Genomic DNA, 14,024 nt, shown 5'->3' with positions numbered 1-14,024 from the left:
CATAAACATGTTACATAAAATTCTAAACTTAGCGCTTAACTATAAAGAACTTAATTCTTTACTTAGACAAAAAACACTTTAATTCTAGATTTCTGCAAATAACTTTTGTGTATATATTACAGTTTCACTATTGAAGTGTCCTTGCCACAGATCATCAACACTAAAAAGCATACAAAAACTGCTGTTCAGGTAGGTAGTTCAGAAAAAATTGTCTGTTCAATATATTAAGAGAAATATTTTGCAGTTTTATAAATGATATTTTATTCATTAATACCAGATCAAGGTATTAGAAATTAAGTAACTTTGTAAATTTCAAGATAAATGTTTCAATTTTAGTCTGACAAGAGAATTTTTAATTGGTATTTACCATTTGAAGGCTCTGGAAAATAGGAAGTTTTGTAAATTTAAACTGACAATATCAAACATTTTTTTAGATTTTGTCAAATTTCCTGACTTTTCCTGAGTTGTTTTTCTGAACTTGTGGCAGCCTTGTGTTTTAGAGTAAAATTTTATTTTTCAATGATAAAAAAGAATTTTTAAAAATTAAAAAAAAAGTAAAAGTTGTTATACAGAGATTACTTTAAAATGAAAACTTTGTTATAGTTGTTCAAAATTCCAGGGTACACTATGATTCTTAAAATTTATTTCCAAGACTCCTTCATTGTTTTTCAAAGCCCAGTTTTTGTTAAGCTGGTTTTTTGACAAAACTACTGCATACATCAAGGCTGCCACACTTTGGACCAAAAACATCACCCTGATTGAGCAAAACCTAAACTAAGTTGCATCAAACAAGCCTGAGATTGCACTATAACTGAAAAATTAAAAATACTCAAGAAATGAACAAATTTATTAAAAAAAAGATTTCTGTAAAAAAGAAACTGGCCTTTTTGTTTTGCAAAACCTGAAAAAAAACCTAAGAAAATTAAAAATTTGTCTGAATTAGCCTGAGTGTTTAAAAACGCTGAAGTGACTAAATAGAACATGGGATCAATTTAATAACTTTATTTTTTATTGATAATTTAACTATTTATGATATTATTTTAAATACAGGGTTGCCACTGACTTTTGGCAAATTTTCTCCAGGTTTTTTAAGTACTTGTTTTTGAATATATTTTTAGTTTAAACTCAAGTTTAAGGAAAAAAACTGTATTTAGTAGTATAAAAACATTGAAAAGATACTGTAGAACTACTTTAAATGTGTTTTTTAATAAAAAAAATTTGATGATAGCAACAAAATTTTACCTGTAAGGTAGATTTTTTGTGTAAAATCAAAATTTATCTACTTTAAATGTAAAACTTGTTTAAAATTCCATGTTTTCCAGATTTTTAAGTGATTTTTTTTAAAGTTCCAGGTTTTTCCAGGTTTTTTTTTCCAAAATTTCTCAAATTCCAGATTTTTTACACCTAAATTGTCAAATTCCAAGTAAAATGACAACTCTGTAAATATTAACAACAAAAAAGACAAAATAAATGACCAGTTGTTTACGAAAGACCAAAACTCTTAATATATTTTTACAAAATTTTATACAAATTATAACTATATTATGACTCAGAGTGTATTATTTATTTGCAACCTTTATAAAAACTAAACTAAAAATATTGTTTTTTAGTATTTTATTACTGTATATGACTTTTTAATTAACATTTTGTTCAACTAAAAACAATTAGAAACTAGTACATTTTGCAACTAGGTTAACAAAATAAAAAATCTTATTTCTATTACAACAGTAAAAAACGTGTTAAATAAACATATTCATCTAGTTCCTCTTTCTGTTCCACTTGTGCAAATTCTTCTACAGTTCTTGCAAACTATTCTGCAATTTATGAAGTGATGTTTAGTACTAGGTTGAATGTTGAATATTTAATTTGTTACTAAGCACGGTTGCCATAATTTGTTTAAGTTTCTGTAAATCTAGCGGTTGTATACACTATTGTTTTTAATCAGAATTGCTATTTTTAAAGACAACTGTTTGCAAAATGTGATCAAGCATGAAATTTTAAATAAAAATAATTAATCAAACCTCTGCTAAACTGTGTTTCTTTTAATAAAAGACTGTTTCTAAACTGTTTTTGGTAAATTAAATTTTGCTGAGCAAATGTGAGTAACATAAGTATCAATCTGCAGATGAAACAGTTACAATTATACTAATTGACAACAAGGCTGATAGAATAAAAGAAAAATAAAGAGTTTTGAATTGATACAAGCTTGTTTGTTTTAACTTTAACTGTTATGCTCGAGTAATTTTGGGCAATGGGTTTATCGCTCTATTAGCAACTGAGGTTGCAAAAATAAAATTGCTGTAACACTTACTGTCTAAAAATGCAGATATTTTTTTTACTGTTAGCCGCAGCATTAAGAGTGAGAGGATATTAATAAACTTTAGAAATTTGAAAGTATTTCTATTTCAATTAAATAATTAAGAGAAACAGTTTCGTAGAATACTACTTTTTTTAACGATATATCAGATTCTTCATACATATTTTACACTAAATTAAAAAAACAATATAGATTTAATAATTATTAGAGCCTTAAAATATTGTTAAGATTTTACTGTGTTACTTATTATCTATTGTCAAACACATAAAACTTGTATATAAACTACTTTTATTTTTAGTGTAATAAAATAAGTACTTTACGAAAAGAAATCAGATTCTAAAAATTTATCAAGTGTTTAACAATCATGCTGAAAAATCTAAACATTTTTTTTCACATTTTATGTACGTTAGATTGAAACAATTTTGTTGAAGATAAGGTTTCAAAGTGTTCAAGGAAAACAATTTCACATTTTATGCAGCTAAAAATAGTGAAACACTTTAGACATATCAAAATTTAAATATTATCTTAGCCTTTTTTTTTTTTGTAAGAGTATGTTAAACTTTAACTGTACATTCTAATATTTTAACTAAGTCAGTCAATAAACAAAATGTATAAAAACTTAATAATATAGTTAGTTGTGAAAAGCATGCTTTTTGAGAATATTTCTCACCAAACTACAGATGTTTTCATATTTTTTTAAATATGTGAAGTGAAAAAAATATGTACTTTAAAAGCAGTTACTTTATTTTTAATTTTTTTAGAATTTTTTTCTTAAAAATTACTTTTTTTTTATATAACTACTACAGTTTTTAAGTGTTACCTAAATTTTTCTTATATAAAAACGTGCTCATGCTCTTTTATATTTGTTGTTACGAAATAACCACCACTATTTTTTTACAAAACTTACTATCAGAGTGACAACAAAATACTTTAAAATTCTCATTGTACATCATTTCAATTGTTTTAAATTACTTAAGATTTTGCAACTTACATTTATTATACATCTGTTTTCTAATAAAACAGAAAGTTTATCAAAGTTGTTTTAACTCTGGAAATGTTTGTTTCCATAGCGAGACCGCGGTTTGCAGTTCGACTGAGCAAATATTGATTTTGAGTTGAAATTCAATTAAACAAATCGAACATCGATCAAATGCATAGAGCGCTTTATTAGGAAATAATTTTAAATTAATTCAACTCTTATATATGACAAAGACAATGTGTTGTTTCGAAATTCTATTTTTGCAACTTTAAAATGGATGTTTAAAGAAGTTTTTGGGGATGTTTTTGATGTTTAACTATATTTAAAAAGTTATTTATGCATTAAAGTATTGGATACTTTTGCCGAACAGTTAATGCAACAAACAAATTTAGTTTCAAAGTTATCAAAATGTTTTTACTTAAGTGTTAGGTCTATTAATGAGTCTTTATATAAACAAGTCAATATTTTATATTAAAGCAATTTATTATTTGTAATTTTAGTTTGTTCGTTTTTAAAACGTCATAAATTTGATTTAAAATACACATGTATATAAAATTTCTTTTTAAAGATCTTTGTAGTAACAACTTTTGATTTGCATTAAATTTTTGACAAAAAAAAATAGACAAACGACTGAATTAAGACAAAAAATGTTGCTTAAAACTAGCAGATAAAAAGTTACAAACTAATTGAAAACGGTTTAATCAGAAAACATTATTGCTCTTATTCGAAACCACAAAGATTTTTCAAAAGGTATAATTAGCAGTTGAAAAAAAAAACAGTATAAGCTGGTAAAAAGTACAGTTGAAAAAAAAAGTTAAATCTCAAGGGTGCAGTTGAAAACAACAATTTAAACCGCTGACGACCAACAACAGAGCTTCAAGTTTAAACGAACCACTTGGCAATATCATACTTGTAAAAAAACTTAAAAAATGTGCAAAACAAACCAAAGTGAGTCGCACTTAATAGATAAACAGACGTCATGATATAAAAAGCAATATTCTAAACGGAAAAAAAAAAATAATATAAAATTTTCGATTCGAAACTTTGTGTATTGTTGTTGTTGAGCTAACAGAGGTTAATGAAAAAATCTACAAAGCAGCCACATGAAACGTTGTGACGTGACAACTAGTTTGTTTTGTGACGTAACAATTGAGGTCATCAGTTTGCGTTGACACGTTGTATTTAAGAGAAACTAAATTAAAACATTCCGCTGAAAAATGCACTTCATTTTCGAGAGGTTTTAAAATTCATGGGTTGAAAAAAAAATTGGGACGTTTGTGATTGCATGAAACTTATTTTTAAATTTGTTTTTATGTGGATGGTAAAAAAATGCAAACTCCTTAATTTAAGTTGTTGTGTAAACTTGAAATACTTGTTCAGAATTTGATTGAAACTCTAGTTACCAACAAAAACTTAAAAGCTTCAAACAAAAAACAAGTTTAAGATTTAAAAATTAAATGAGCAGAAATTCGCTTCAAAGTCAAGAAAAAAAAATCTGGTGTACATGAATAAACAGCATAAACATAAGAGGTTATTAATCTAGAACCAATTATTGAGTTACATGTGTTCACGCTGGTTTAAAATAAATTTCTTTAATAACATAACTTTTGTGTTAAGTTTACAGACAAAAAACTTTAAAAAAGTCAAAAGAGTTCTCTATCACACTCAGAAAAGTGTAAAAAATTTGCACAAGGTAATATTCGAATATATGCTCAAAAAACATTTGCTGGGTCTTTTTTAAAAAATCTATAATGTGACTAGGATAAATGTCTTTTGTAGATATACTTCATAATCCTATAAAAAAAAATTATAACAAAAAAACTAGCAAAGAACAGAACAATTAAGTTCTTTTGATATGAAAATGAAACAAACTTGAGTAAGAAACTAAAACAAAAAATCTGATAAATAGCCTTTGGGTAAACTTATTGATTCAAAAAAAATTATAACAAAAACACCAAAAAAAAAAGAAAAACATTTTGCTGCGGCAACTAAAACACGTTTTACAGAAAACTAAAATTAAAATTTTTGAAGCAGAAAAAAGATTGTTGGCAAAAATCATCAGAGCGCTTTCCAGTTCTGTTCCTCGCCGCTCCCAGGGCAAGACTCCAGCTAAACTAAAACTGATACGAAAATGGCCGTTTTCTACTTGTCGCTAGTCGAAGGAGGGCAAGTAGGCGGTGGCGAAGAGCTTTTGCGCGCGCTCCTTCAAGTTCCCGCCACTCGACTGCGCGGACTTTTTGCCTTTTTCCGAACTTGGCTCCAAGGACAGGTGGCATCCGATCCAGTTTGCAATCTCATTTCTCCACTTGTCCACCTAGTAATAATATTTTATATTTCTAAAAATTATTAAGTCATTTTCTTTAACAAATGTACTTCGCATCTTTTACTTGTTATATTTTAAAAACCTGAGGGAAAAGAAATTCTTTCATTGGTGGAAGGCGGTAAAAAAGTACTTGACTAATAAAAAAAAAATATTAATTGTGAAATAAGAAAAATACTTTTTTCTGCAAGCTATGTATTCTTTTTTGGTTGCAAGAGTAAATTGTTTAAAACGAGCTTTATGTAAATGTTTAAGAATTGCAGGGTTGAAACTCATTTTTTCAAATTTTTTTCCAGGTTTTCCAAATTTCTTCCAAGTTTTTAAAAGTACACATTTTTGGGTCTATTTTTAGTTTTAAGTTAATTTCTATTAAAGAAACTGTGTTAAATAGAATAAAAGCATTGAAAAGATACTGTAAAGTTACTTAAAATGTGTTTTTTAATAAAAAAATTTTTGATGTTGACAAAAAATCTTAATTATATGATATATTTTTTGTGTCAAATCAAAATTTTACAACTGAAAATGTTAAAGTTATTAAAAATTCAAGGTATTTCAAGATTTTTTTCAAAATTTCTCAAATTCATGGTTTTTCCAGGTTTCCAGGTAAAGTGGCAATCCGGTAAATTGGGAATTTTTTTTTTCTTAATTTATGAGAAAAGAGGCGCTTTCATTGGCAGAAGGCTTCAAACAACTTCAATAAAAAAAACCTTTTATAAAAAACCTTATCTTATATCTTACTTTATTTTATGATTTTAAACTTCATGTCAACTCTTGGATGCTTTTTCAATATTTTTTTGTTCTTAGAAGCCTTTTGCAGGGTTACCACTCTTTCAGTGAAAAAATCTTTCCTGAGTGACCAGAAACTTCCTTGAGTTACAAACAAGTCTTTCTCTGAGTTAAAAAATCAAAATCCCTTGAGTTTCCCTGAGTGTGTGTGGCAACCCTGTTTCTGCCAACGAAATCCTGCTCATCCATCCATGCTTTTAAAACATTTTCTATTAATATTTTTCTATGTTTTTTAATAACTATTTTCCTACCTCATCGCCGCTTTTCGACGCCTTCCTGGCGCCGACGGTCAGCGTGCTGAGGGCGAGCATCATCAGCAGGAACCTCCTCTCCGGGTTCACCGACTTGTCCCGGATGTACCGCCAGATTATCTTGAAAATGGCGCGAAAGTTCGACCGCTGGGTGGCTTCGGAGGACACCGACCGGAACTTTGTGATCACCTGTGAACAATTTTTTATCTCTGTTATTTAAATGTTTGTTATCTCTTTTAAACATTTAAACATTAAACAAACGTTGTTATTTCATATATATATGTTATTTGGTTAATTTAAAACTTTTCATTAGTTTACCGGTGGTAATAATACGTTTAAATCAATATCTTAAGCGAAAATAAAAACACTGAATCTATTTTAACAAAAAAAAAAACTAAGTTGATAAAAAAAAAATCTGTTTAAAAGAGATAAATATATATATATATATATATATATAAAATAAGGTTAATGTTTAAACTTAAACACTTTCAACTGATGACGTTTTCGTTGATTTTAGTTGTTTGATTAGTTAGAAGGTAGATCGATTTTTGTACTGAATATTTGTAATGTACAATATTACGTCATACTGTTTTTTGTTTTTTGCATAACTTTTGTATCTTTGTTTAGTACAGTGCTTTTTATTTTGAATTTAACTGGCTGATGATTAAAGCTTTATGAAAAATTAAAGCTTTATGAAACATATGTTCCAGAATTTTTAAAATCGCCATTTCAATAAATTATATATATATATATATATATATATATAGAAAATCAGATAAATTAAACCACCTTCCACAGAGCCTACTTGAGCAGCTTTTAAATAGTTTTTAAATAGAAAAAAAATAGTACATATGTTTCATACAAGCAATAATACTGTTGTAAACCTCATAGCTGTTAAAGCTCAAACTGAGTTGCACTGTGCTGAACATTAATACAAAAGTTATACAATAAACAAAAATACTGCTACTTTGTAGAGGACAAACTTCAGTGCACAAATTGAGCTTCCTGCTAACTAAGCAAGTAAAAATCAAAGATATTCAAATAATTGACTATAACATTGAATATTTTAAAACTTAATGAATTTCAAAAAAAGCGAAATCATATCTAGACGATATGTATTCGCTCTTCTCATTTAAACAAACCACTTTTTTTAACAACTGCAATTCAATTCGAGCATTAACAGCAGAGTATAACAAAAAATATATTGCTTGTATGAAACAGATTACCGTTTTTTTTTAATTCAAGTATTTTCAATAATTTATATATAAATGCAGTACAATTTTTAGTTGATACTAATTAAGTAATTTAATTAACAATTTTCATGTGAGCAAAAGCAAAAAAAAAAGAAAACTCATTTTATAACTTAGACTTTTTTAGTCGAAAAGTTTGCTATATATTGCAAAGGTTTATGGAACATCAAAAAAAAAAAAAATGAATAAAAATATTTAAAATTTTATTTACAAAATGTAACATTTCATCATTCCTAACTTGCATTAAATAATAAGAAATTTCTGGAGTTGTTAAACAAACACAATTAGTTTCAGAAAACTTTCAATTAATCAAAAAAAAAACTAGTCAGCATAATACACATATGCGGTGTATTTCTTAATTATTTTTTGTCAGATCAAAATATTTTAAATGATTCATGTGATGATATGGTTGCAAATTTTTTTTCTTTAGTACTGAATTGATAATAAACAAACAATTTAATTTCAAACATGTATTTGTGTTGTTATTAAGTCATTCTATTAAAAAGCATACGAAATTGGCTAAAAAACATCAAAAAATAAAATAAGCTGTTTTTATGTTTACACTAAAACAACATTTAAAATCTACATCATGTTTAAACTAAAAATATAAACACTGGTTAGTTTGAATGTCGATGAGATAAATAAGGTTGTTTACTTTTGAAAGTAAAGCAAAAAGTGTTATCACTGAAGCAAAGAAGAATTTAAGCAGTTGTTTAATTTTACAGCGTAAAAACATTTAATAGAATTAATACTAATAACTATAAAATGATGACGCAAACTTGTATGTATTTATATATATGCTTGGTTACTATTAAATTGAACTAGCTTAATATATTACTTTTTACTAATATAAAAATAAATATTGGTAAGTATTTAATTTTAAATAATTTAAAAGTGTACAAAGTTGTTAAACATACTTTGTTAACATCGTTCCTTTTAAAAATGCTTAGAATTGATGCAAACATAACTTTATAAAAATAAAACAGATACGATAAACCAACCAATAAATGATCACTACAAATCTGAATCTAATTGTTTACAAAACAACACCATGATATAAATAAACTTTAAATGAGTTGATTAGCCATAAAAACTAAATTAGAAGTAAAAAATACACAACACAATCCCAACTAATTATTTTCAAATAGATTTTTAAATCAAACCCAAAGGTTAAAAAATTTTTGAATACTGACGCTAAAGTCTAAGAGTCGTTGTAAATTTACTAGTTTACTGACAAAAATGTTTTATTTAATTTAAAAGTTTTTATAACATAATAGAGCACCAGGCATTTCTAACAACAGAGTTCCAGTTAAAAATTTGGATTAAGTCAACAAAAAATAGTATTTTGTGTAAGTAAACTGATAAGGCCGATTGGACGGGTAAAAGAGAAATAAAATTTAGTTAATGCTTTAAGTTTTCTTTAAAAGCACCTTAGTTTCCTTTAAACTAAACTAATTAAAAAAAAGTTTTAAGAACAAACTAATTTACCATTTTTTTATAAATTATCTAATTTAGCATGATACATTAATAGTAACCAAAGTAACCAAGAAAGTTTAGTAAATTCAATTAACTTAACACGATAAAAATTTCACTCACCTGCCTGGCGACGTAGTCGATTTCGGAGCACTTGGCGGCCAGGGACAGAAACAAGTCCTCCCCGTTCCCGCTTGCGCCCCCCAGCGACGACCCCCTCTCTCCCGCCTGGTACGACTTGTGGGCTATTTCTATGATCACCTTGCACTCGCCGATCACCGCCGTGTGCGAACGCTTGCTCATGTTCATTTTTTAAATAATCGCTCGGTGGCGCTGCTGAGCGTTTGAACTTTGTTAACCTTTTCGACCTAAAGTAACCTTACAGTTCAGATGGAAACATGTGAAGATGTTACAGTAATAAATATGTTTTGTATAAACTTTTTTTAGTAACTTTACAGTATTCGTGTGGTGGTTTTGTAGAAAATACAAAACTACGAAAAACTTTGCACCAAATAAAAATCCAATTTTTGATTGTTGATTATAAAATAATTAAACAAAGCCATTTTAACATAACAAATTGCTTTTAAGCACAAAGAAACAAGCAAAACTTTTTTATATGGCTACCAATAAACTAAAATCTGTATGATGGCAAAGGTTTGCTCAAAAAAAATGTTTATAAGACTAAAGTTTGACAAACAATATTTAAAAATTTACAACAAAAAATACAAAAATAAGTTTTTTTAAACAAATATTTTATTTGAACTTATTTTCGTGCATTTATAGTTTAAAACTAGTCATCAAATTTTATTTAAACTCTACATAGTAAGAAAAATACTGATATTTTACATAAAGTTACTTAAAGGCACTATTAAACACAAATAAAGAAACCCTTAACGCATGTGAACGAAAAACACAAAAAATTGAAGAACAAAAAAGTTTCTTTTAATAGTAAATACACTCAATTAGTAACCACTTTTATAACATGAAAATCAAAACGCAGTGAATTATGTAACACTATTGGTGTGTAATGACTAACATACTTCAACTATATTTAAACAACGTCTTACCTACTACTTTTTATAAGCAAACAGATTTGCAGTAGCGTTAAAAAAATCGAATAACTAAGGTAGGTTTAAAATTAATGCAACGAGGTATATACAGCATATATGTAAACAAAATAAAACGTGCAATCGAAACGATAATAATAATTCGTTTAAAGTAAAACCAGTATATAATTAGATTGATCAAGTAATAAAGTGAAACATTTGCACACGTTTTAATCAACATACGTATGTACACAATTTATCAACAACTTTTTGCATCAAACCATATGTAAGTATTAGATAAACATAGGTTTTTAAAACTTTTTTGCATAATGATTCGACCAAATAGATATGACTTAAACTTTACAGGGTTTCTAATTATTCACACAAAATAAGCTTTGTACAGCTGTTGCTTAAAGATGTTCTAATCAAAATAAATGATGTTAATAAACAGTTTTTAAATATTAATAAGTATTTTTAACATTTGCACTTCTAAATATTTCTACTTTTAATAAAAGCAATTTGCAAAATTAAGTATTTTTAGTATGTATTAAAATTTACTGTAATTTCACTAAAATAACCTTAACATAATAAAAACTTTCTGTGAAAAAATACATTAATTAGCTGTAATATGACATGTGACATATAACAGCTGTCATAAGGGTTTAAAAATACATTAAGCATTTAAGGTAAACCTAATTTAAATGCTTTATTAGCAAACAATCAAAGCAAGTTCTTAAAAGTTTTAATTCAAAAAGCACCAAAGCTAATTGCTATTATTGATCATCACAAATGCTTTTACAGCCAATACACAGGTAGAATCAATGAATAACTGATTAACCTAAACAGCAACAGAACCTAAAAGAACAAAGGTGTCTTAAATGATCAAATTATTGCATAAAAATCCCCTTTAAAATGTTACTTTCCGCCGCAGCAGCAGCACGAGTGGGTGATCTTCCTGCCAAACATGCTCTGCACCCACCTGTAATTGTTCAGTATCTTCTCGTCATTGTGCCCCCTCAGCTCCCTGAACTGCTGCATCTGCTCCTCGCCGATCCTCACCGGCTCCAGCATCACTATCCACTGGACGCACTCGTTGAGGGGCGGGGTGGTCAGCGACCCCTCGTAGTAGGCAAAGTTGTCAAGGTTGCTGGGCAACAGCGAAGTGCAGTTGAAGTCCAGGTCAATCTTGCAGTTGAACCCCTTCGAGTGCACCTTGGACAGCTGGTCCACTACTTTCTGGTACTTCTTGCAGTGGTGGCCCACTTTGGCGTCCATCAGTGCCCCAACAACGCACAGACCGTCCCCCTTCTCCAGGGCCTCGTCAAAAGTTGGGTACTTTGTGTTCTGGTGGACAATGTGCACCTCCCCAGAGTACTGCCGCCCGTTCACCAGGTGCTCCGAGCCGCAGTTGCTGTGCGCCCCCCAGTGGAAGTGGAACTGCACCATCTTGTACCTGTCCCCTTTCAGCGGTCCACCCTCAATGGTGGCCTTTTCGTTGGCAAAGAAAGTCACGCTTGAGCCGTTGTTGGTGACCAAGTTTATGTCGTCGCTATGGTAGTTAAAGTTTAGGGGGTTTTTGTAGGTCTTTTTGACAGCAATGTCTGGGTCGTTGAGGACCAGGTTAATGGGTGACTGCCGCCTGCCGTTCTTTGCAATGGGGTACTGAAGGTGCCACTTGTGCTGGGGGACGTCGTAGGCGTACGTCCTGCACAGAGGTTTGATGAACTGCGCGAGCTTCTGCGTGATGGCTTTCATGTTTTTAATAGTTTTCTGTTGAAGTTTGTAGTAAGATGAAACATAGTAATATTATTTGTTTGTTAATATGTTTGTAGAAAGCAATTGCTATTCAAAAAAAATGTAAACATAGGTAGTACATACATGATCTAGATGCTTAAAATGGTTTGTTTTGTTAAGTCTTGTGATACCTGAAGACTTAAAAATATATAGTTATGGTACATTAAACTTTTGTAACAACATACAACTATTGTTTATAGTTTAAATTTTACCTATAGACACATCAAAAATTTATTTCTATAAAATAATTAAAAAAATTTTAAAAACTTTGTAATTTTTATTTGTATTTTTTATTTAATGAAACTAATTTATCCATAAAAACACATTACAAACAGTTTTGTAATATTCTCAATGTATACATAAAAAATTTCAGACATTATATTCACTAATTACCAGAAACAATATACCTAAAATATTTTAAACCTTAACTGGATTTGAATTTAAGCAAAAATTTAAAGAATCTTAAATCTAAATACATAAGTTAAGTTTAATCACATGACAGGTCATGATTGTTTTGAAAAGAAAATTACTTGGGTTTGAGTTACACCTGAAGCTCATAGCTCAAGTATTGGCCTTCCAATCTTGTAGAATAACCCTTTATGACTGACTGCTTATTATATTAAGTTTTAAGAATATCTTATTATAAATTTATTATGATGTTGTATTAAACTGCTTTAACTTCTTGAATAGAGTTATGTCAAGTAATTAAACACACTAGAACTTTCTAAAATGTTATTTCTCTTAATATCTACTATTGCTACTTACTACTACTACTTACTTAAGAATACTGCTTTTTAATTATTTTTTTAAGCCTAACAGTTGTATGTAAGTACAAAAAAAAAACATACAATTAAGTTTAAATACAATATTGTATACTAAGCATAGCATTTTCAAAACAAATGTAGAAATTTCTCACTAGTTTAATCTCCTTCTTTAACAGTATTTGAATAATTACCTGTAACTATTGCGAGATAAACAGAAGGGCAATATAGACTCTTTTGAAAACTTGAACTGCAAAAAGAAAAATTTTGCAGTACTAAATGCCAAATTTTTTTGATTTTATTAATGTTAGTCATACTTTGTCAATTTTTTTAAAGACAACAAAAATAAACTTTAGTAAAAGAAAGATTATTTTCTAAAATTGAAATTATATAGATTTTAAAGCATTATGAAAACCAACATCTTACGTTTTATAAAATATTTTCTTTTTGGTTAGAAGATATTTTCTTCAATGTATAACTATTTCTAACTTACTAAAAACAATTTTCTCAATTGTAAAATAATTTTACTGTATTTCTTTTAATAAGAAGTCATTAAATAAGTAAAATAAACTGAAAATAACTATAAATGAAATTTTTACTTAATAAAGTGAACAAAAAATAACAATAAAACAAAGGTGCATGACCTATCAAGTTCTAACTTTTGATGATTGTTAATCATCTACTTAATAAAATTAAAAGTAGAAGTGTTACCATTATAAAATTTCTTAGTTGGACTTTTCAAAATCTTAAATTTTTTTGTATTTCAAATTTTTTCTTTTGGATATATATGCAAAAAAAGTTTTGAACTTACAAGGATATGGCAATTTTTTTAACTATTATTTTATAGATAATTTATATTATGTAACACTATTTTAAAAATTATTTTAACATCATAACTTTTTTAATTAGACCACTAGATTTCTTTACTTGATTTTAATTTTTTGATATATGACCCCTTGAAAGCTTGAATTCGAATTAAATCCTTGCAATTTTAATGTTCATTTTTGCTTAAACAAGGTAGCCAAAAATAAATTTTAATCCTTAACA

At 28.0% G+C, this 14,024-nt stretch overlaps 2 protein-coding genes across 2 annotated transcripts; both read right to left on the bottom strand.

The window, feature by feature from the left end:
• Positions 1–3,924: 3,924 nt before the first annotated feature.
• On the bottom strand, positions 3,925–9,685 carry LOC145833089 (uncharacterized). The gene is made up of 3 exons (XM_082940288.1): positions 9,500–9,685; positions 6,654–6,842; positions 3,925–5,610 (listed from the first exon to the last, which is right to left on the bottom strand). The coding sequence occupies exons 1-3, from the start codon at positions 9,683–9,685 to the stop codon at positions 5,449–5,451; spliced, it is 537 nt and encodes a 178-aa protein (XP_082796414.1). The 3' UTR covers positions 3,925–5,448.
• A 168-nt stretch (positions 9,686–9,853) lies between these two features.
• Positions 9,854–12,186, bottom strand: LOC145834478 (carbonic anhydrase 2-like). Its single transcript, XM_082941916.1, has one exon. The coding sequence runs from the start codon at positions 12,175–12,177 to the stop codon at positions 11,338–11,340; it is 840 nt and encodes a 279-aa protein (XP_082798042.1). The 5' UTR covers positions 12,178–12,186; the 3' UTR covers positions 9,854–11,337.
• Positions 12,187–14,024: the final 1,838 nt, after the last annotated feature.

The sequence above is a fragment of the Thalia democratica genome, chromosome 4, assembly GCF_965202585.1.
Source record: "Thalia democratica chromosome 4, ktThaDemo2.hap1.1, whole genome shotgun sequence".
Taxonomy (NCBI): domain Eukaryota; kingdom Metazoa; phylum Chordata; class Thaliacea; order Salpida; family Salpidae; genus Thalia; species Thalia democratica.
This window is presented reverse-complemented; position numbering and strand designations above follow the sequence as displayed.